Source organism: Momordica charantia (assembly GCF_013281855.1).
Source record: "Momordica charantia cultivar OHB3-1 chromosome 3 unlocalized genomic scaffold, Mcharantia_2.0 BLBB01000003.1, whole genome shotgun sequence".
In the NCBI taxonomy this organism is placed as follows: Eukaryota; Viridiplantae; Streptophyta; class Magnoliopsida; order Cucurbitales; family Cucurbitaceae; genus Momordica; species Momordica charantia.
Genome location: NW_028275161.1, coordinates 21,363,924 through 21,387,390, shown reverse-complemented (window position 1 = coordinate 21,387,390; position 23,467 = coordinate 21,363,924). Strand labels below are relative to the sequence as shown.

General features: G+C 38.2%; 2 protein-coding genes across 5 annotated transcripts; both read left to right on the top strand.

The window, feature by feature from the left end:
• Positions 1-847: 847 nt before the first annotated feature.
• Positions 848-7,747, top strand: LOC111008816 (tetratricopeptide repeat (TPR)-containing protein). 3 transcript variants are annotated; one of them, XM_088121411.1, is made up of 12 exons: positions 851-1,136; positions 2,429-2,502; positions 2,584-2,648; positions 3,928-4,020; positions 4,099-4,200; positions 4,319-4,486; positions 4,563-4,651; positions 5,211-5,332; positions 5,500-5,681; positions 5,842-6,126; positions 7,037-7,184; positions 7,270-7,747. In XM_088121411.1, the coding sequence occupies exons 1-12, from the start codon at positions 976-978 to the stop codon at positions 7,641-7,643; spliced, it is 1,863 nt and encodes a 620-aa protein (XP_087977537.1). In that variant the 5' UTR covers positions 851-975; the 3' UTR covers positions 7,644-7,747. The 3 variants fall into 3 exon arrangements, with proteins under 3 accessions (XP_022137325.1, XP_087977537.1, XP_022137324.1); XM_022281633.2 differs by having other exon boundaries at positions 848-1,136; positions 2,429-2,648; positions 7,305-7,510; XM_022281632.2 differs by having other exon boundaries at positions 2,429-2,648.
• Positions 7,748-8,813: 1,066 nt separating this feature from the next.
• LOC111008839 (DNAse I-like superfamily protein) lies at positions 8,814-23,200 on the top strand. Of its 2 annotated transcripts, none has more exons than XM_088121412.1 (10): positions 8,814-9,163; positions 9,924-10,016; positions 17,626-17,770; positions 18,893-19,094; positions 19,572-19,650; positions 20,528-20,589; positions 20,936-21,022; positions 21,792-21,895; positions 22,523-22,616; positions 22,687-22,818. In XM_088121412.1, exons 1-9 carry the CDS (start codon positions 8,936-8,938, stop codon positions 22,600-22,602), a joined length of 1,080 nt encoding a protein of 359 aa, XP_087977538.1. In that variant the 5' UTR covers positions 8,814-8,935; the 3' UTR covers positions 22,603-22,616; positions 22,687-22,818. The 2 variants fall into 2 exon arrangements, 1 of the variants encoding a protein (XP_087977538.1); XR_015789617.1 differs by adding an exon at positions 22,893-23,200 and having other exon boundaries at positions 8,816-9,163; positions 22,523-22,797.
• The last annotated feature ends 267 nt before the right edge of the window (positions 23,201-23,467 follow it).

Genomic DNA, 23,467 nt, shown 5'->3' with positions numbered 1-23,467 from the left:
TCATCTTAACTTAGAAATCTCATGTTTGAACTTTTAGTGAGTTTAGTACATAAAACTCTTTACGTCTCCTAGCGATTTTAATGCCAAAAATTTTGCCTCTTGGGTTTGGGTCACGGGAAGGGTGCAGGTGCTCCTAAATTTGTTGTGGGATAAAACTATTTGTTGAGGGATAAAACTTTGACTCCCAATTATCAAAATAAAAAATATATATATATATTAATTACAGTAGATTGTCTTCTCACAAAAAGCATAAGCATTTTTTTGGGCTAAAACATATAAACATTTCTTGTGAAAAAAAAAACTTTTCACTAAATGGGGTCGGATTTTTAAGCTTTTAAAACTTCAACAAAATATTTACCGTAAATGAATTTTGTATCGGAATAAACACAAAGAAACTAGGGTAAATTTGCAGGCTTTATTTCTCCGAAGTCTCCTCGATTTCATCGTATGCAAATTACCATAAAAGTAGAAATATGTAAACTATGAACATGTTTCGCGAACTATAAAAAAAAATATATTTCGTGAAAAAGCAAAATTACTGGTGGTGTTACACACTCATTTCTTCAAAGAAAAATCTACCACGTCGCTCAATTAGCAAGCCATATATCAAATCTTCATTTCTTGAACTAAAAATGATTTACCATTTGTTAAAATATGAGTGTATTTTTTATAAGACATAATATTAACCTTAAACATTTTCAACTTATTTAGAAATTGTCCGTGTTAATTTAAATAACTTTTTCCGAGTATCCATTAATCATGCATTAAAAAATATGGAAAAATAAAAAATTTAAAAAAACGCCAAAAGACCAGCGAGCGATAATCTGTGCAGTTAGTTTCCGGAACCAAACAGCAGCTAAGATATCCGCGGAACCAAACAAGGGTCTTCTTCTCTCACCTTTTTTCTACTTCTTTCCGCGTCCACAGTCGCAGCACAAGAAACTCTTCGATTACAGAAAGCTCCAGCTGCTCCCAATGCCTCTCAAGACTGAACATGGAGTATCCGACAGCTCCCTCGGTGACAACTCCAAGACGGCCCATCCTTCTAAAGTCGTCGTTCTTGCTGACCTCAACGTTGATCCTCCAGAAATGGACGACGACACTTCCCTCCACGTTTCAGCTTCCACTATCTCTAGGTCACTTTATTTTTCGCGCTTTGTCCAATTTTTAGCCGAATTTAGAGATTCTTGGTGTGGTTTACCCCTTTCTGTACATGCCTGAGTTTATTTCTGCGTCTCGTTTTCTTCACTTGCTGTCCCAGAGTGGGATACTAAATGGAGATCAATTCAATTCAGCTAGGGAGTTTTGGCGTTGAATTGTGATATATTCACTCTAATGAACCAAAATTTGTACCAGAAAACCGTTGAGCGGTTTGTTTCTTATTTCTTGGTCGTAGCGTTTTTCATATTTGACTAGTGGACCGTAGCGAAAAAGAAGCTATTGACATTCTTTTTAATGATTCGGAGGATGCTTTGGGATAATGCCCTTTACGTCTCGACGCCGGCTTCTGCTGGTCAAGTCATCTTTAACAGAGGATTTCTGTATTGGATGGTGTGAGGAGTGAACCAAGGTTTTATGAAACGAGGAAAATGCGTCAAAATAATATTTCATCGACTGTCTTTGTCTTATTTTTGGATGAAATGGATACATTCCACCCAAAAAACATGTAAAATCGGAGGGGAGCTCTAGCCACTTGGAGTTCAAACCGAAACGTAAGATTAGCTAGATTACAGAAAAGTTATCTTATTAGCCACGACAAAAGAATATGATGATTGCAGAAGTCATTGTAGTCAAGAAGCTAAAAATAAGTTTTTCATTGTTTTAAATTTTATCGAAGACCTCATCTAAATTCCATTTAATGCAACGTCCTAAAATATCTTCCTGTTCCTAATACATCAAATCCCCTACATAAAGTTTAGAGACAGCATGGTGACATGTGATCTTAAGCCTCTCCTAAGGTTGACGCTGAAGTTTTGCTGGATTACTAGGTGTCCACCATGGTAAGTAGAAGAATACGCCAATCCGGAATAGAAATATGATCAAGGTATTTACTTGCTTTGTCACAATAAATGTCCATTTTAGGGTTGAGGAGTTGTTATAGGTCAATTAAGTTTAAATGAGTTTCAAAATGAGTTTTTGTTGCTGCTTTAGGGGTGGAGAGAGAATGAGTCTGTTTGGGAGCTCATTAGATTTAACTCCTCTTTATGGAGTTAGTTTCGAAGTTGTTTTGTAATTATCAGTTAGGTGTTATTCTTTTAGATTGGAGGCCATTTCTTTAGGCGGGTCTTCAGTTGTTGGGCGAGTTTTTTTGTGTGCCCCAATATATGTGTTTTTGTTTTCATTGTCTCACTAAAAAGTCTGGTTTCTTATTAAAAAAAAATAAGTTTTTGTGGATGCTTGTTAAAAAAAAAAGTTTGTGTAATTTTAGGTTATCTATGGATGAAAGCAATCAAGACAAAACTGTGGCAAGTTGCAAGGATACCAGTACAGTGGAAGTAGAAGGTAGACGTGTAAGCAAAATAGCAAAGTGCCGTTCAAGAAATAATAAGGTAGAGTACTCTCTTGATTCTGTAGTTGACGCAGATGGTGACCAACATGGTCAAGGTGTTTCAACTTCTCGTGAAGAAAAAGTCAGCAGCCTTAAAACTGTGAGTTTCCTTAATGTTTGGTTTTTTCTCATCTAAGATATAAGGCTTTGTTTGATAACCTTTTCATTTTTAGTTTTCAATTTTTAAATTATGCTTGTTTCCTTATCATTTCTTTGCTATGTTATTCATTTTTCCAAAAAACACATTAGGATTCTTAGAAATTTTTAAAAGCTACTTTGTTTAGTTTTCAAATCCTGACTTAGATTTTGACAATGGTTTTTAAGAAGTGGATAACCAAACAAAGAAACACATAGGTGGAAGTAATTTTTAAAAATAAAAAACAAAAAATAAAATGGTTATCAAATGAGGCTTAAACCTTTTGTTTTCTCTTTATTACCTGTTTTTTTCACTGCTTTATTGCATCTGCAATATGTGGATTGGATTGCTTGCCATGTTATTCCTTGGATCAATCAAGATGGTTTTGGAAATCTTCTGCTGTGTGTTAACCTCTTAAGAATGGCCAGCCGTTAATTCCTAAAGACCTCTAGTTGACAAGTTTATATCATATGTAATTTCTGCATGTATTTAAATTTTTAGCTTCCATGTGCTGTTTCTCTTAAATCACACTGCTAAAATTATGTTTAGGTTTTTGAACTGGGGAGGCTCAGATCCTTGGATGTTTTATGGGAGCATCCTTTTTCTTTACCATTTTTTAGACTTGCCCTTTTATGATTGTGCGCTGTTTCCTTTTTTGGGATGATAAAGTAATTTTCATTAAGACAAATTAGAGAATAAAAGGTACAAACACACCAGTCACGGCTGCCAAGGGGAGCCTACCAACGAAAATATTGAAAAACCCCAATAATAACAACTTTATTGCTCATCTAGTTTTATATCTTGAAGGATCGGTGTACGGAGTGTCGATTCTTTTATTAACTTAAATTGTTTCCTGAATTCAAAGAATTGGGGAACATTTAACCTTTTTAATTTTTAGAATATTTTATTGATAATTGAATTATTTGGTATCCTTATTCTTTTGTATGTCTGGGTTTTCTTAATGAAATTGTTCCAAATAAAATTTTGTTTGGTGCAGTTAAGCATTCTTTTCTCTGTCAGTAATTGCATCAGATTGTGTATATATCAGTTCTCTTTTATTTGTTTGTTTGCAAAAGCATAGCTTAAATGTTGAAGCTTCTGATGTATTTAATACATACATCTGTGGTTGTGTCTCCCTCGCACGCACAGAAGTCCAGTCTAGATGATGGAGGATATGAACTTAGTAGTTAGTCTGCAGGATGTGACTGCTTATTCACCTGGATTATTGGATGCCTGCTTGCAGGGTTTAGTTCATGTGGCAAGAAAGATGCCAAAAAATGCTCACGCTCATTTCATTCTTGGTCTAATGTACCAGAGGTTGGGCCAGCCACAAAAGGTAGCTTAACTTGCACATCCTACCTGTTTTGGCTAATTTTCTTGTCCTTATATCAATTAAACTGTGGTATTCTTTCAGGCCGTTTTAGCATATGAAAAGGCAGAGGAGATCTTACTCCAAAGTGATGTTGAGATTCACCGGCCAGAGTTGCTCTCATTGGTTCAACTTCATCATGCACAGGTTACAATTTATATCCCTGTTTGCTTTACATCTCTCCTCTTAGGTTACGCTCATCCCTCTTTGTAAATAATGGGTATTACTAACCTGGTCGTGCTCACCTGTTTTATGGACTGTCTAGTGTCTCCTTCTAGAAAGTGCAGGGGACAATAGTTCTGACAAAGAACTTGAACAGGAGGAGCTTGATGAGGTTTTTTCTAAACTTAAGCATTCAATGCAATCTGATATTAGACAGGCAGCTGTGTGGAATACCCTTGGCTTGATACTTCTTACTAGTGGTCGAGTAAAGGTGCATATTTACTATTGTTCACTTTCGTGATTGGACTCCTCTTAGAAACTAATGCAGAACATGTTAATATAACCAGAGTGCCATTTCAGTGTTGTCATCCTTGTTGGCCATTGTTCCTGACCACTATGATTGCCTTGGAAATCTTGGAATTGCTTATCTTCAAAGGTATATGAAGTAGTGTCCATGCTTGTCTTCGGGTGTCTCTTATGGTTTTTAATAACTTTAGTTACTGAAGCTGGCGAGGAGTTGGGGGAATCAATACTGGAACTTGAAATAATAAGCAACTAAAGGCGGTATGTTCTGTACAAGATGAAGACAACTGACGATGCAAATCAGCTAATCATGGATGAATACTAAAACCTATGGCTTCGTTAGTATTACAGTTCTATGCATGTTCGATCAACGATTCTCAATTAACTAAGTAGCTTCAACAGCTTCTTTTCATTTTCTGGAAGAATCAGGCATTTATCATACTTCCAATTTCCTTTTTCTAAAAAAATAATCAATATCCTCTCTAGACTTATCACATAAAAATTGTCTTATGGCTGTTTGTAAATTGGGGGGTTTGAGTACCCTGGATGGTGTGCATATGTAACCACTTGTCGGTTTCTTTTCACATCCTATCATGTTAAATAGATAGTGCAAGAAGTTCATACCTTGAGAATGTGCCGTTTTATTAAGACTATCGTACTAAGTACATGCTGCTGTTGAACATATGTTGAAGTGGAGACATGGAACTATCAGAAAAATGTTTTCAAGAATTGATCCTGAAAGATCAAAATCATCCTGCCGCTCTCATCAACTACGCTGCTCTTCTCTTGTGCAAGTACGGCTCTACTGTTGTAGGTATGTGTCAACGGTGGTTTGTTTGTTTAATGGACACTCTTGTTATTTTCTCTCTTAGTTTGTTAATATTTGGAATGGGTTCAAAATCACTTTGTTTAGTATATTTTTATTAGTTACTTGTTAGAACCTTAATTAGTCAGTACTCATTCTTCTAACTTAATTCTAAGGTGCTGGAGCAAATTCTGGTGAAACTGGTGCTGGTGAAAAGGTCGTAGGTATCAATGTTGCGAAGGAGTGTTTACTTGCGGCTCTAAATGTAGATCCAAAAGCAGCCCATGCTTGGGGAAATCTTGCTAATGCATATTTTGTGACTGGGGATCACAGAAGTTCTGCCAAGTGCTTGGAGAAGGTGCTCATGGATCCCTATTCTTAGGGAAAAGGTTTTCTTCTCGTGTATTTTAGTTCTGTGGAAAAGATGGGATATTCAGTCCTCACAAGAATTCTTTGTACTATTCCTAGTTAGAAAAGTCTTAATGTTTTTTGGCCTCTTTCCTCTAATTACCCAACAGGGAGCAAAACTGGAGCCAAATTGCATGTCTATGAGATATGCTGTTGCTATGTTCCGACTTAAGGATGCGGAAAGGTCTCAAGATCGTAATGAGCAGCTCTCTTGGGCTGGAAATGAAATGGCCTCTATTATTAGAGATGGAGATGGCTCAACAATCGATCTTCCTGTAGCATGGGCAGGACTTTCCATGGTTCACAAGGCTCAACATGAAATTGCTGCAGGATTCCGTACACATCACGGTGAACTGAATGAAGTGGGGGAACATGCAACCTACAGTTTAAATCAGGTAATAATCTGTCTCTGGATTTTTTTTTCGGTTCTAAATGAGCTACTTATGGTGTCTAGTATTTTAGTTTTCTAGAAGATAATTCGGATTATGCTTATGATCAATCTTGGCCCCAAAATTTCACTGGGTCTGTGTATATTCTTAGAAATCCACAAAAAATTAGGATGTTCTCCCGAATTACTGATAGCTGCCTAAATCAATTCTTGAAGAATAACTAGTTTTTCCTGCAGTTCGACTACCCTCCAATAATTATAAGTGCTGGATGTCTGTGAAAGAAAATCATTGTCATTTTTCTAATTATATTCTTTGGGTTCTAGAGATGTGATCGAACTTGTTAAGATCTCTTCTACATTGAGATACATAATTGGTAAATCTCCATTTTGATTAGCCTTGACTAGTCATTACTGGAAAATACAGCCCTAGCCTCGTCGGCCCCCCAATTCTCCTGACCTATATTAGCAGTTTTAGAATCAACATTTTGAAGATTTCTGTTAAGGATCTTTGTGGTAGTAAATCAATTTTTTATTGTTCTACTTCACATATGACATCTTTTCGTCTCCTTAATAGCATAAGCTTTTCCAATAGTGAAAAGCTGGAGGACTTTGTATGCAATCATTCAAACATGGTTTGGTTTGAGTTTTGTTCTAACCACTCAGAGACTTTGGACCACAACTTTTGTTATTTTCAGCTCAAGGAATCTAGTTTTCCGGTGTCATACTTAAAAAGGATCAAACCACTAACCAGCCTACAAATGGAAAAATGACATTTGTGGCAATCCTTTATACAGATGATTATTTTATGTTTGAAATTCAATAATTAAATATATGTGTGTATATTTATATATGTATATATCCATCTTCTGTTATTAATATTCTTGTTAGATTGATGAGTATTGCCTTATTTAACCTAGGCAATAGCTGAGGATCCAGATGATGCTGTTCAGTGGCATCAATTCGGCCTCCACAACCTTTGTACGCGAGAATTTAAAACATCACAAAGATACCTCAAAGCTGCAATTGCCCGCTTAAGAAAATGTAGCTACGCATGGTCAAACCTAGGTATGCAAATACAATTAAATGTCGATTTTAGTGGCTTGCTGTCTCTCTCATTCGTCGATCTTGTTTCATATTCGTGTTTCGTTAGGTATCTCATTGCAGCTCACTGACAACCCGACGCAGGCCGAAGAAGTATACAAGAAAGCTTTGTCATTGGTGGGCACAGAACAAGCGCATACGGTATTTTGTAACCTTGGAAACCTATATCGACAACAAAAGCAGTACGAACGAGCCAAAGCTATGTTATCAAAGTCCCTAGAACTGCAACCTGGTTATGCACCTGCATTTAACAATCTAGGATTGGTTTTTATTGCTGAGGGCCAATGGGAGGAGGCTAAATATTCTTTTGAGAAAGCCCTTGAGGCCGATCCATTACTCGACGCAGCCAAGTCGAACATGATTAAAACAGTCGCTGTTTCTCGATTATGTAATGGCTTATCGTCCTGTCATGTTAAAGATTGATACCTCTGCTATGTGCTATCGGCTGCATCCTCATATTTTGAGTTTGGGATGTAAAGATTTTATAATTTTTCTTGCAAGGAAAGGTATAGCAGCATTTACCTCAACGGCGATGCTTCACGTATGTTTCTCCCCAAGCAGTACTTCCTTGATGGAAACTTGTGTTAATTAGGGCCATAGGTTAAATTAGCTTTGTTTATAATCTATTTGATTCTCTGTTAGAAAATGCTTGGTTGTGCATAATTCACACACCCTGGACCATAGATTTTGCTCGGTAAAGATTAGGAGTGTTAAAAAAATCCGCTGACCCAAGCAACTTGGACAATCCAACCCCAATTGAAAGGGATGAATTGGGTTAGAAAATTTTCGATTTGGATTAGGTTAAATTTTTTAAGGACCGGAAATTTGATTAACCGAACCGAATCCATATATATTAAATATAGTGTTCCCTCTCCCTTCTCCCTCCCTCCCCCTCTCACCTCCCTCATGTCTCTCCCACTTTCTTTCACCTCCCTCAATCTCGCCTCTCTAAAAATCTGGACATTCTCACCTTTTCCATGATCTCACCTATTATTGTCTACCTCTTTCAATCTCACGATCTTCAGCAAATTTTGCCTCGACTTTCACTTTTAAGTTTTACTTGTTACTGTTCATTGCTAAACCAAGCCAACCCAACCTCCATTAATTTTGGTTCCATCGGATACATGACGGTTCAACCGAATTTTTGAGTTGGTCCAAAAATTTAATTCGATCGAATCCAACTTGTGAACATCCTTACTATAGATGCATTGATATTCTTACATTATAATAGAAATGTTGTGCATGTGGATATTAAAATATCAAGTATGTTACATACTGTGTGGGTACGTTTTAATAGTTCAATAGTGTGAAAACACATTGAAATCCTGTCAATTTTATTCTAAGTATATATATTTTACAACTCTTTTTTTATTTAAATTTTACCATTTTTTTTAGTATAATATAGGTTGGGAGGTGATTCAAACCTACAACCTCTAAATTGGAGGTATATACCAATTATTGAACTGCCCACTCTGGCAAATTTTACAACTCATTAAACGCACAAAGTAAACGTAATGTAAAAATGGTAACACTCATTCAACTAAAGATTGCAACAGTGCAAATTAAAACTTTAGGGTAAAAATTAATATTCTCTCTTTGGCCGGGAGGACACCAATATTTACTTACGGTAGAGGAGTTGTGAGCGGAAGAGAGGTTTAGCAAAACCAGAAGCTCCGGCGAAGTCTAGAGGGACGGCCATTGGAGGTCAGCGAAGGATGAAACGCTTCTTCAAGCCAATAGAGAAGGAGGGCTCTTCGAAGAAAGCGGCTCTCTCACCTTCGCTGAAAGATGGTGATGATTCTGAAGCATCGGTGCCGGACAAGAAAGAGCCTCTTAAATTTATAACTTGGAATGCCAATAGTTTACTTCTCCGAGTTAAGAACGACTGGCCGGAATTCACCAAGCTCGTCTCTAATCTTGATCCAGATGTCATCGCCATACAAGTAACTAGATTTCTGCCTCACTCTTTGCTTCACCTTGTGCGACGTTGATAATAGACGCTGATATTTTGTTCTATTTTCCCTTGGTTTTGGTTGTCTTATGAATTTTCATGAATGTGTGTTTTGGGTATGTACTATTTGGGGATCATGCAAGATTTTTCACTAGTAAATGCGAGTTTCTTTTTCCCTTCTGTAGCTGCGAGGAATTGATGATTCCTGGAATGTGCTGGTGGCATGTTTTATACTGGTTTTTTGTTTTTCTGGCTGCAAGGAATTAGTTACTGGATGTGTTGGTTTAGTTGCTTAATTTGACACGTTTATCTTCCATCTTTCTCTCTCTCTTTTTTTCTTTAAGAAAGTTCATGCAATAGCTCTTTGAAATTTAATAAATCGCAAATCCTGTCAATGGTTTCTTTTAAGATGGGTGTGGATGCATGTGCACCTGATGATGTCATTTTTGACGTTTCTATCTCAGTGGGATATATGCTATAAGTTTTGTTATGCTGTGTTTTCAGTCATTAGATAAGCTTTATGGGGACGATGACTTGATTTCACTTTTTCATAGTCTAGTATTTAACAATCATATGGCCGTGGTCCTGTATGGATTGAAGTCAATCAAATCAGTTATTTATTTGATTAATCCATCTCATACAGACTTCTTTATTCTAGTAGTCATCTGATACATTATCTTGTAGAACTACATAAGATGCAAATTATTCCCTTACATGGGCTATGACCTTATCATTGATTACTTCCACACTAGGAAGTAAGGATTCCTGCAGCAGGTTCAAAAGGTGCACCTAAAAACCAAGGAGAGTTGAAAGATGACACAAGCACATCACGTGAAGAGAAGCAGGTAGGATTTTTTTTTCTGTTACTAAAGGTTTCTGGATGAGCAAGAAAGTTGGTTGTGTCGGGCAGGAAAGTGTATGCACGCACTTTGAATTTAGTCTTGTTCTGTGCTTTTATTTAATTTTTACATGAATAAACTTGTTAAGTAAAGCATGTGAAGATTGGTTCAAAAATTTATTTGATAAAGTTGGTGAATAATAATAGTCCGAATTCCAATGGATGAAAATAAGAGCTAAGATTGATTTATTTTTGTAACCAAAGCAACTTGCCAAATTCACAAGTTGAGAATTAAGAATTTATGGTACGTCTATTGGACTCTTTTTCCGTTTACCGGAGGCCGTCGAATCATTCTGATTCCGGCTGGTTCTGATAAGCTAGGATGGAGGGACTTTTGGACTATGCTTAGAAATTTTTCGGCAAAAAATGCAGAGAATCAGATGCTGGAAGCGGCAAATCTTAGAAAATAAAAAATCGAAGAAACCATTGAACCGGTTAAAAAAGATGTTAGGTTTAAGAAGTGTGCAATATTCCTTCTTTTGCAGAAGTAGTTAAGCGAAAAGCAGTTTCATCACTCGATTGTGCGATTATTCAACCCATCTTTGAAGGAAGCAGACTTAAGGCCGTACCTGATGAGAATAGATACCGTGAGTCTCACTCCCCTCGCCAGAATGATCAGAAGATGAGTGATAACAAGAAAAGGGTACCTGAACTTTGGATTCAGAAGGAAACAAAAGTTATTCATGTGGATTGGAACAACTTAATGATTGTTTCTAAGAGTTGTGCTCATGACGATTGGTATAAAATAGCTTTAGCCTTGAAGGAAAAGTATTCTCAGCCTTGTGTGCTCAATCCGTTTATGGCTGATAAAGCTTTGCTCAAGTTTAGCAATTACAGAGTATTAAATTCAAAAGAGTTAACTGGCAATTGGATTCCAGTGGTGAGTTTCGTATTAAGATTGAAATATGGAATGAAGATCGTCATTACAGACCCGAATTTATTAGAAGTTATGGGGGTTGGATTAAAATCATTGATCTTCCTTTGTCTTTATGGGATTGGGGATGTTTCGAAGCAATCGGGAAATATTGTGGTGGGTGTTAGGCCCCTCATAACCAAGACATATCATAGGAACGGAAAAAGGGGAATGTTGGGAGTATAGGCCATAACGGCCAGGAGAGAGAATGTTAGTAGCTGTTGTTAGGGAGTACAGTTAGGGTATAAGTTAGGGTATAAGGTAGGGAGGAGGTTGTAGGGAGGTTTTATTTTTTGGCTGAATTGTATTTGTCTTGTTAAGCAAGCGAGGGAGAGTTTCCCCACCCTCTCGAATAGGTGGGTTAGTGTCTTGTAAAGCCTTAGGGCTCCTTTGTTCTTGAAGTAATAGAAATGGTGAGGAGATACCTCACAAATTGGTATCAGAGCAAGTTTCGGTGCTGGGAACTGTGAGGAAGCATGACGGTCAAGGAGTTGGAGACACGGTGCGAGGCAGTAGAGCAAGAGATTGTTAGTGTGAAGTTGGAAATCGCATTGCTACATCAAAGGTTCGATGAACAACAGAAACAGATAGAGAGCCTCCATGTAACGCTGAAAACGTTCATGGCCCAGACTATTGGAGGATCCCCGTCGCAATCAAACTCCTTACTCACAGGGGAGACATTGATACGGAAAGGGAAGGAAGTTGCGGAAGATGTCCCGGCGAACAACAATGAGGCTCAGGGAAATGATCGGAACCGCTTCAAGAAAGTGGAGATGCCTATTTTCGGGGGAGAAGAGCTGGAGGCCTGGATCTTCAGAGCGGAACGATATTTCGAGATACAGAAACTGACCGATGAAGAGAAAATGATCGTTGCCATCATCAGCTTCGATGGAATAGCGTTGGCCTGGTACAGATACACGGACAATCGGGAGAAACACCAAGATTGGAATGATCTCAAAGGTCGACTGCGAGAAGTTTCCATCAGGCGAAAGAGGGAAGACAATGCGCGAAGCTCCTATCGCTGAAACAGGAAGGGAGTTTTGCAGAGTACCGGCAGCAATTTGAAGCTCTCGCGGTGGCGCTACCGCAACTAACTGACGATGTGTTAGAGAGTGCATTCTTGAATGGGCTGGACTCAATTGTTAGGGCTGAGATACGAGCGATGGAACCAAAAGGCTTGGATCAAATCATTCGCAAAGCCCAGCTGATAGATGACATCAACACGGCGATGATGGAAGCGGACGGCCAGATGATTAAAGAAAAAGCCTACACCGGCCCAGTTGCCAGCAAGTTGGCCCAAAAACCCCATGAGGTAATCCCCACACACACGGTCACCCTTACGACTAAAAACCCTAACTCTGTGCAGGGAGCAAGTACGACCCACACCGCCAAGAAGGAAACACCGTATAAGAAATTGACGGAGGCTGACTATCTGAAACAGAGGGAATGAGGGCTGTGCTTTCGCTGCGAGGAAAAATACACCGTCGGACACAAGTGCAGAAATCGAGAACTTCGAGTATTTGTGGTACACGACGACAAGCTCCTAGAAATGGAAGACGATTCAGTTATGGAGACGGAGACGGAAATGACAGGAGAGTCGAATGGAAGAATGGTAGAATGCCAATTAAACACCATTGTGGGCATCTCGACCCCAGGGACAATCAAGGTAAGGGGTTACTGCTAGATAAAGAGGTAACTCTTCTTATTGATTGTGGAGCCACCCACAATTTTATATCTCTTCCCCTCGCAGATGAATTGAAATTACCTAAGACAAAAACGATAAGTTATGGAGTCATCATGGGATCCGGAACAACAGTCAAGGGCCATGGAGTGTGCAAGGGCATTGTTCTCTCACTACCGGAACTTACAGTTAAAATGATTTCCTACCGTTGGACCTAGGCTCGCTGGATGTGGTATTAGGAATGCAGTGGCTCCAGACGATGGGGAAAATGGAAGCGGACAGGCCGGCGCTGACCCTCAGGTTCCATCGCGGCGAGAAGCAGATTACTATTAAGGGCGATCCTACCTTAGCACGACTGGAGGTGTCAATGAAACGCCTAGCTAAGTTATGGGAACCACAGGATCAAGGCTACCTAATAGAGATGAGGATGTTGAATGCTCAGCCAGACGAGATGGACCTGGCCCAAGATCAAATGTCCCCCAAGATAGAGGAACTCGTGCACGAGTACCTGGATGTCTTCCAGAAACCGGAGGAGCTACCTCCAGTTAGGACGACAGACCACCGTATCCCATTGCGAGAAGGTCACCCACCTGTGAATGTGCGTCCGTACCGCTACCCACATGCCCAAAAGGACGAAATTGAGGAAATGATAAACGAGATGCTAGCGGCGGGAATTATTAAGCCCAGCGTCAGCCCGTTTTCCAGCCCTATAATCTTAGTGAAAAAGAAGGACGGGAGTTGGCGCTTTTGCGTCGATTACAGAGCGTTGAACAATGCCACCATCCCTGATAAGTTCCCGATTCCAGTGGTGGAGGAGTTACATGGATCGAAAGTCTACTCGAAGATTGATTTACGATCAGGCTACCACCAGATCCGGATGGCGGCTGAAGACACGTATAAAACAGCCTTCAGAACCCATGCAGGGCACTATGAATTCTTGGTGATGCCATTCGGGCTAACCAACGCCCCCTCGACATTTCAAGCATTGATGAATGACGTGTTTAGACCGTATCTGCGCAGGTGCGTACTGGTTTTCTTTGATGATATCTTGATTTACAGTTCTGACATGGAGACTCACCTGCTTCGTTTGGCCATGGTATTTAACACCTTGCGGGAGAACTCGTTACACGCCAACTTAAAGAAGTGCCAGTTCACGGTAGAAAGGATTGAGTATCTGGGGTATTGGGTGTCTGCGGAGGGAGTAGAGGCGGACCAGCTAAAATAACGGCGATGCTACAATGGCCCGTACTCGCCAATGTGAAGGAACTCAGGGGGTTCTTAGGATTGACGGGGTACTACAGAAAATTCGTGGAAAACTACGGTACCATCGCCGCCCCACTAACTCAGTTGCTTAAGAGAGACGGATTTCAGTGGGATGATCAAGCAACAGCAGCCTTCGAGAGGTTAAAGGCAGCGATGGTTACCTTACCGGTATTGGCCCTTCCAGACTTTAGTGTGCCCTTCATCATAGAAACCGATGCGTCGAGAACGGGGTTGGGCGCCGTATTAACCCAGAATCAGAGACCAATTGCTTACTTTAGTCATACTTTATCACTCTAGAATCAGGCAAAGTCAATCTATGAAAGAGAATTGATGGCAGTGGTGTTGGCAATTCAAAGATGGAGGCCTTACCTATTGGGGCAGCGATTCATAGTGCGGACGGATCAACAAGCACTAAAATACTTGATGGAGCAATCCAACCTGAGTACCAGAAGTGGATTTCGAAACTATTGGGCTATGACTTTGAGATACAATACAAACCGGGAATGGAGAATAAGGCAGCTGATGCCTTGTCTAGGAGACCACCACCTGCACAATTGGCGGTTTTATCAGCGCCAGCAGTGGTGGACATCACGACCATCCGCCAAGAAGTTACTGCTGATCTGCACTTTGCCAAGATTCTAGAGCAACTAAAGGAAGATCCTGATAGTGTCCCGCGATTCCTAGTCCAGCAAGGTACCCTCTACTATAAGAATCGGATGTTAGGCCCTTCGTAACCAAGACATATCATAGGAAGGGAAAAAGGGGAATATTGGGAGTATAGGCCATAACGGCCAGGAGAGAGAATGTTAGTAGCTGCTGTTAGGGAGTACGGTTAGGGTATAAGGTAGGGAGAAGGTTGTAGGGAGGTTTTATTTTTTGGCTGAATTGTATTTGTCTTGTTAAGCAAGCGAGGGAGAGTTTCCCCACCCTCTCGAATAGGTGGGTTAGCGTCTTGTAAAGCCTTAGGGCTCCTTTGTTCTTGAAGTAATAGAAATAGTCAGGAGATACCTCACAAAGGGTTTGTAGGAATCTCAACAAAGACATTGAACCTTCTGGATGCCTCTGAAGCTTTCATCCAAGTTGCACCGAACAAATGTGGATTCTTACCAGCAGCCGTTAAGCTAAGCCATAAGAAGCTTGGTCCAATTACAGTACGTATTTTGGACTGCAATCAATCTAATTTCTCAAAGCCAACCGGTTCATTGAACGATGTTCAGAATTCACCTAATCCTTTGGAATTAGCCAGATTCCATACGGTTATGGATATTGAAAGGTCCATTACGGATGGCTTTGATATCTATTCCAATATGAAACACTTTTTTCAGGACCAAGAATTTTTTGAAACGGTTGATCTTCCCAAAGTAGACATTAATGTCGAAACTTTAAAAAGGAAAGAGCAAGAGGCAGTTTCACCTAAATGGTTGGAATTTATTGGTAGGGATTCAAGGGTTTCTAGTATTAATGAACCTCCTGTTTGCAGCCCAAGGAAAATTAAGGGATCCTCATTCCCTATTGAAGAAAGGAAGGCAAACGGTCGTGTGACTTCTCTCCAGTTTTTTTATTCAAGAAAAAGGGGTAAAATGATGGCCAATAAAGATACTAAGGAATTAGCTACGGTTGAGAGTTTTAAATCAAATTTATTGGCAGCTTTTTCAATGAGGAAAGAGATAACACTTCCCTAGATACTATACCGTTTGAGAAACCAGCCATGGTTGAAGGTTTAAAGTCAGATACATGCATGGCATTAGTTGAAGAAAGAGTAAGCTCTCCTATTATTACATCGGGTCTATCAGCAACTCTTCATGTCCGTTTGCCTCCCTCTTTATCACAAGGTGTAATCAATTCTAATAAGGATCCAGCCCCTTCGCCTCCTTCTTCTAAGATTTCTATTGGAGAAGATTTTGACTCGGATTTTAGCGTTAGTAGTCCGGATTATTCTCCGGTTGCCAACTCATTTGAAATTCCAGATGAAGTGTTATGCGAACAATCAATGGAGACAGATTTGCAGAAGTTGTTTCATGAGTCATCAGAAGGCGAAAAGTCAGAGTTAATCCCTCCATTCTTCGAAAAAGCAGGCATTAATCTGGTTCCAATCTCTGGCTCACAATGAAAGCTATCGCGTGGAAAGGAAGAGGTCTGTGTTAAGATGAAAATGATTGAAGTTCACGAAGCTTTTCCAAAATCAATGTCCAGATTTAGTATACCTTCAAGAAACAAAGATGGAGCAGGTTGATCCTTCAGCAATCAAATCCTTATGGAGTTTTAAAGATACTGGCTGGTTGTCTATTGATGCACTTGGAAAATCGGGAGTCACCCTATTAATGTGGGCTGAAGGGTGAATCAGTGTGAAAGATGTGATGAAAGGGGGTATTCTTTATTGGTCCTAACCTCTTTTTCTGATTTTGATAATGATCGGCTTTAATCTGTTTATGGTCCAACAGATTATAAGGAAAGGAAATTCTTTTTTTCAAGAACTTCGAGATTTTTCAACACTCTCTAAAGTTGTTGGTGCATAGGTGGAGACTCTAATGTTATTCGGTGGCCTTTCGAAAGATTTTCTTGTTTTCGCTCAGCAATAGCCATGAATAGTCATTTTCCCATCATTCTGGAGGCGGGAGATTTTAAATGTGGCCTTGGTCCCTTCAGATTCTTCAATTCGTGGTTGCAAGATAAGGAGTGCATTGGTATTATTGAGTCTAAGCCTGCGAACGATTACTCTTAGAAGACCTAACGCATTATGGCGCAAAGTGATAGCAAGTTTATATGAGGAGTCTGATTTGGGTTGGTCTTCGGGTATCATGTTGATTGGCAGCAAGACTTGATTCAGGTACATCTATTCTGTTTTGGCTGCACTAATGGGCTGGAGATCGGTCTCCTCCGGATTGCTTCCAAAGTTCTTCAGGCTTTCCCTCCACTCTAGGGTCTGCGGCAGATTCTTGGGCTTCTCATGCATTATCTAGGGGAATTTTTTCTTATGCTCTTATGCCTTTATGCAAGTCTGTGCTGGAGTCTTTTTTTAGAAGAATTTAATCTGGTTTGGTTTTTGACCAAAAGATGGCAGATAACTTGTTTCAGCTTCTATCGGGGCCTATTTTGAATCCTAAAGAGTTTATCCCTCGATTAAATGAAGTTAAAGGCACTAGTGCATGAGTTGTGGTATGAAAGAAACTTGAGATTTTTGTTGAAAAGAAGCAGCCTCCTTCAGTACGCTTGGTTCCAGCTAAATTCAAGGCTTCCCTTTGGAGTTCTTTATCTTCTCTATTTAAATCTTTTTCCCCAAGTTTGATTAGTGTGATTATCTTGTTTTGGGGTGCTTTTATTACAATTTTATGAGTTTTGGATTTATTTGTAATTTATGCTTTTTCACTCTTTCGGGAGTTTGTATCTTTGAACAATTTTGTTCTCATTATTTCAATGAGAAGTTCGTATCTTGTTCAAAAAAAAAAGATTGATTTATTTTTGTTATTTTGAGGTATGGGGTTATTTTTAATAAATTTCGTAACGCAATTCTTTGATTAAATAGTCAGTTGGAAGTCTATTGGGTGTCTTGAAGTTTGAATCTAATTGAATTTTTAGTTGTAGCTCAAGTCTTGGAGGATTTGTAATTGAGTTATGGCTATCTCCAATTATGCAGAAGAATCAGTGTTCTTGGTGCAAAATAGCAATTATTACTTATAATACAAACCTAAAATCATGCAGATGTTGATGCGTGCACTTTCCAGTCCTCCCTTTGCAAATTATCGTGTTTGGTGGTCTCTTTCAGATTCCAAGTATGCTGGGACTGCATTGTTTATGAAAAGGTGTTTACAACCAAAAAAGGTTTTCTTCAACCTAGACAGAATAGGTATCTTCTCTTCTTGATGTATTGGGACATTTGATGTTGTGCTATTTCATTATGCATTCTTGTGTTCTTTTATTGACGTATTGATGCATGCAGTGTCCTGATGTCTTATAATCATCTTATGCTATTTCCTTACCATGAACTTTATCATTAATTAGTACTGTTAATTCTTATATGTTTTTTGTTTAGCAAACTTTTAAATGTTGGAGTAGTTTGTCAGTGCTGAGGTCATCCAATGTGTATCCTCCATGCATTCGGTTACTTCTGGGAAAGTTCTTTTTCGAGATTTACTCTTATTATGCCCACATTTGGGTCCCTTCGGGGACATCTGATTATGCACACGTTTGGTCAATATACTATATGGATTCTTGATTCATTTCCAAATGGACTTGATGCTTTATAGAAATATTTTTTTGTATTCAACAGGTCTACGTGAGAGGAAATTTCAGTTTCCTTCTCCTTCTTCTCCTTCTTTCATTTTTATATCCTTCTATTTTTGCATTATAATTTTATTTTTTTATAAAAATAAACAAGTATCTTAACAAAAGAAGGAATATAATAGGTATAAATCCAATAACGAAGAAGTTATGAATTCCTTCTCCAAGTAGCACAAATAGAAGTAAGACCATAGTTACAAAAATCTTTATGAAGTGAGGTCAAAGAGTGAAAAAAAATTAAATTATTGTACTCCCAATTCCTCATTGAAGTCCTGTAGCCCTATTAATCCATCCGCTTAAAGTTTCTTCTACTCCTTTCTAGCTCACAGAAGGTAGCCTTGTACTATTAAACAACAAAGGTCTTTTTTTTTGTTAAATCTTTATTTAAAATGCGAAACTGCAGATACGTGAAGGAAGCTGACAACTCCATTTCTCAGCTAAATTTTCAAATCTCTCTCTGCTGTAAAGCTGCTTATTGTTTAGTATTGCTGAGCCGACTTTAGATCATATAAAATTAGTGTTGATAATCAAGACATGCCTGGTTTCTTGATCTTCATTTTTATGTTAATTAATTATGGGACAAATAAATCGGTCTAGTCATGTTCTGAAGTTCAAGGGATATTTTATCTTTTATTTCACATGTCCGTGAGGAAGAGCTATTAAATCATACAGGTGTCCCTGTTTGTAGCTTTAAAGCATGAAGTGGACGGCCGTGTAATTTTAGCTGAATTTGAGACATTTCGTTTATTGAATACATATGCACCAAATAATGGATGGAAGGATGAGGAGAATTCTTTTAAAAGGAGAAGAAAATGGGATAAGAGGATTATGGAGTTTGTTCATCAATCTTCTGATAAGCCTCTTATATGGTGTGGTGACCTGAATGTTAGGTAAGCATTCTTGATTAATTTTTGAAGGTTGGTCCATTCCGTGATCTTTCAATTTCTTTCATTTATATTGTAATCAACCTGGACTATGTTCTATCCACTATTTGAGTGCTTCTAGCTAGGTGCTTGAAGTTTTCGGACACAAAATATTGTTTTGCCTTCATGGATCTAACTCAATTAACTTTTAAAGTTGGTTAATCATCTTGCATAGTAATTCATATGTAATCATGAAAAATGCCTGTAGATCCGAATTTGTCTTGAAAGGATAGAAAACATCTAAGAACTCATATTATGCAAAAATCTTTAATAATTCTCTTTGCTCCCCGCCCCCCTCTTCCTTTAAGAGAACCTGTTCAAATTAAGACTTCTTTACAAGAGTACACATCTAAGTGTTGGTAATAAAAATAAGTAGAATATTTCAAATGGATTGTGTTTAAATTTACTCAATTTGATTTTTGTTGCATTAATTTTATTGTGCAGTCATGAAGAGATTGATGTGAGCCATCCAGATTTTTTCAGTGCAGCAAAGCTTAATGGCTATATACCCCCAAATAAGGAGGTAGTGAAGCTTGCCGTATAGAGCTCTGGCATATTCATTTCCCCTAGAATTTACATAAATGGTTGTCTTTGTTTCTCTATTAATACCGACGAGGTTTTATTTTTTTTATTTATTATTTTTTTTAAGATTATTATTCGGTTATCTATGTGGACTTGCATTCATTTAGAAGTATTTACGTTTTGAAACTTGATTGTATTAATATTCATGGGGTTCCATCTCAAAACCAATTGGTTAGGAGAGGAGTAGCCTCTTTTCAATGTGGGATCCTTAACATGCCCCTCAAGATCGTAGCTCTTTTGGCTCATCGGTCTTGGCCGGATCCTATTTGTTTTGGATCGGATGCTCATTTGAGCGTTTTGGACTTTGATACCATATTAATATTCATGGGTTCCATCTCAAAACCAATTGGTTAGGAGAGGAGTAGTCCATGTCTATTATAAACCATTGTTAGGTCCCCTCTCTTTTCAATATGAGGACCTTAACATGCCCCCTCAAGATCGTAGCTCTTTTGGTCATAACTGAAATGATAGTCATCCGATGAAGTCATTGATTGAGGGATAGAATAGAATTCTATGTGAAATTCTGCTTCGTACAGGAAAAGAGGGATTACTGAGTACCATTTCCTTTTATGCCTTTTTTCATGTTTATTTTTGTTTGTGTCCGTCCAATACAGAGAGTGTGTGTGTGGGTATTTATTGAGAATGAAGATAAGATCAGGAACAACACCAAAAGTTTCCTCAGATAGCATTCTTTTTCCAATACAGTATTTATTTTTATAAAAAAAGAACAGAACAAAGATTGAGAATTCCTTCTAGTATTTTATTCCCAGAATATAAAATAATCAGACGACTACTCAATTAGTTTCTTTATGGTGCAGGATTGTGGGCAGCCTGGATTTACGTTGGCTGAAAGGAAGCGCTTCGGTGCTATATTGAAAGAGTATGCAATTTTTTGTAGAAATGACCTTCTGTTGATTTTTGCTTGCATGCTCGTAGTGGCACTTTAATCTGCTCCTTTTAATTATTTTTTTGCTGGGGGTACGAAGTCCATTTAAAAAGTTAGCTGTTTCAGGTTGTTATAATCAGTCTTCAGTTATCCTTTGCAACTTTCACTTCACCCGACTACATCTCTTCTCTTAATACCTCCTGATTTCTAATAAACACAACTACTGGTTTCATAAAATTCTTATCTAATCCAAAGGGAGAGAAATATGTAGTGGTTTCCCTTCTTGTTATCTTGGTATAAAACTGGTTATCTTTTGCCTTCTGCGTGTATTATGTTCCAGGGGAAAACTGATAGATGCATATAGATTCCTGCACAAGGAGAAAGACATGGAGCGTGGCTTCTCATGGTCTGGACACCCCATTGGAAAGTAAGAAAGATATACATTATGGATGACTCTAATTTACTACTTATTTAACCAGAAGTACTACTCCCTGTATTCTTTGGCTTACCATGTAGTGATATCATCATTGTTAAAAGCTGTTAGTTATGTTAACTAAATAATTACTGAGTAGGATCTGCGTCTACAACTATACAAGTTCAGATTTGGAAATGTTTGTTTTTTTTAATGAAATAAAGAAACTGTTATATCAATTGATATAAGCATCTATGCCTCCATCCTGTCCCGTTGACACCTCTAATATCATTGAGACGGGCGTCTGTTACATTCTTTTGGAGAGGTTTTCGCAGTATGATGTTCAATCTACTCATACCATTATGGAGGACTCCTAGAGTTTACTTGGTTAGGAAAACTAAAACCTGTTCCTATCCATGTCTAAATCAGATCCCATCTCCACTGAAACTGAACCGTTATGTCCAGTATTTTTCTTTGAAAGAGTTAGGAAACAGTAGTCCTTCCTTTATCCAGTCTGGCTGTAGTTATCAAGTTGGAGCAGTATGATGTTCAATCTTCTCATACCATTTTCGTCATGTTACTTGAAAGGAATGGAAATGAGGAAATAAAATTACCATCCTGTTGTTTACTAGTTTCATCTAAGAATGGAGAATGGTTTCCAATTTTCTGGAATTCACACCAAAAATGGAAATCATGCTCCTCAGCTTGTAAGCTGTTTTCTTCTCACCTCAATAAAGCTTCTGTTTCTTTCTTACCAAGAAAAAATGATTATATATATTTCCAGGTATCGAGGCAAAAGGATGAGAATCGACTATTTTGTAGTTTCCGAGAGTCTTGTAGGTAGGATTGTTTCATGTGAAATGCACGGCCAAGGGATTGAATTAAAAGGTGCACTTCGCTTCTTTTCCATTATTTATGTTTCTTCATATGCATCTTAAGAATTACTCATGCATAGTATAACATCAAAATTTAACCATACCTCAGAAATCTGGCTAATGAAATTTTAACCATACCTCAATTCCCTTCTGGGTTTGGGTTTTGGGCTCATAGGTTCTGTCTTTCGCTAGTCAAGTCTACTTTTGATACAGATTTTCTAATCCTACGAATTGAAACAATAAAATCACACTACTAAATTCACTTCTAACCTACGCTCTACAAATACTTAGTTTGCAAAATAAAAAACAAGAAAAATTCAGACTTTTGAAACTCACGACCATCACAGGTTGGCCTAGTAGTCTAAAGGAGTCAAAGTAAATTTTAAAGAATTTAGAGGAAATGTGTTCAAACCATAGTGGTCTGGCCATCCACCTGGGATTTAGTATCCGACAAATTTTTTTTACAACTAAATGTAGTCAGGTTTGGTGGTTGTTTCGGAATTTTCTTTTTTTATACAAAGCTTCAAACTAATGAACCAACTAACATCCTCCGTGAAGACTTACAATACGGCTACTATTTTATCTCTTAATATGACTGCGAAAGCGATGTTACTTTGACAGTGATCTTGAATTCATGTAGGTTTTTACGGAAGTGATCATTGCCCTGTTTCTCTTGAGCTGTCAGAAGCTAGTTCTTGTCCTGAGTCTCAAGAAAACTGAATACTTCATTTAGAAAGTTATTAGGAGCTCTTTTCTTTCTTTTTTGTAGTTGACTTTTCTTCTCTGGTTGCTGCACTTCCAGGATAGGATGTATATGATTTATGAATACATCAGACCTGAAACTATTATGCTCCTTGGAATGTTGTTCCATTGGACTAGTATACTGGCCAAGATTGACTGGAAAAATGACAATGGGTTGGTCATATTTCTCGAGTATTTGAAGTTCACTTCTTCCATTTTTTGGTTTCAAAATGAAGCTCCCTCGCTGTCTTTATGGTGTTTATTTTCAGTTGAGTTTTCTTGGGAAAATCAAGTTTGTTCATACGCAACATATGGCGTCGTTTTCATGGGACCAATTTTCATGGGCGTCGCTTTGATTGGTGGACAGACCCTACTGGAATCCCATGATTGTTCCATACCCTTTATGCTATTTTATTTTATTATAATATGATGTTTTGTATTATTATAACTTAATTTTCTTTTTTTCTGGTTAGATATTCGTCAGAGTTGCCTAATGAGCTAAGACATATTGCTCCACTCTTGTTCCAATGCCCATTAAAATGGCTGCTCCACTCCAGCAGCTCAGATATTCCTTTCATATAGTTCATTTGGAATCATTTTCTTTCGGTTTCATTTCCATCCGTTATAAATAGGTTTAAATACTATTTGGTTCATGAGGTTGTGACTTCGACGCTCCACTCCACATGTTGTACTTAAAAATAAAAAATAAAAAACTACTCTCATCAATATCTCTCAATTCCTTACTTGGGATCAATTATTTTAATACTCCAACAACCTCAAACTTAAAATCAACTTCAATTAAAACTAAGTTAGCTCTTCAGTCAAAACAAAGTCAACATTAGTA

Coding starts and splice junctions, on each gene's coding strand:
- LOC111008816 (XM_022281632.2), top strand. CDS start 976: ATGCCTCTCAAGACTGAACATGGAGTATCCGACAGCTCCCTCGGTGAC. Junction 4,652..5,210: donor GGAATTGCTTATCTTCAAAG/GTATATGAAGTA, acceptor CATATGTTGAAG/TGGAGACATGGAACTATCAG. Junction 6,127..7,036: donor CAACCTACAGTTTAAATCAG/GTAATAATCTGT, acceptor TATTTAACCTAG/GCAATAGCTGAGGATCCAGA.
- LOC111008839 (XM_088121412.1), top strand. CDS start 8,936: ATGAAACGCTTCTTCAAGCCAATAGAGAAGGAGGGCTCTTCGAAGAAA. Junction 10,017..17,625: donor CATCACGTGAAGAGAAGCAG/GTAGGATTTTTT, acceptor AAAATCATGCAG/ATGTTGATGCGTGCACTTTC. Junction 20,590..20,935: donor TTCGGTGCTATATTGAAAGA/GTATGCAATTTT, acceptor ATTATGTTCCAG/GGGAAAACTGATAGATGCAT.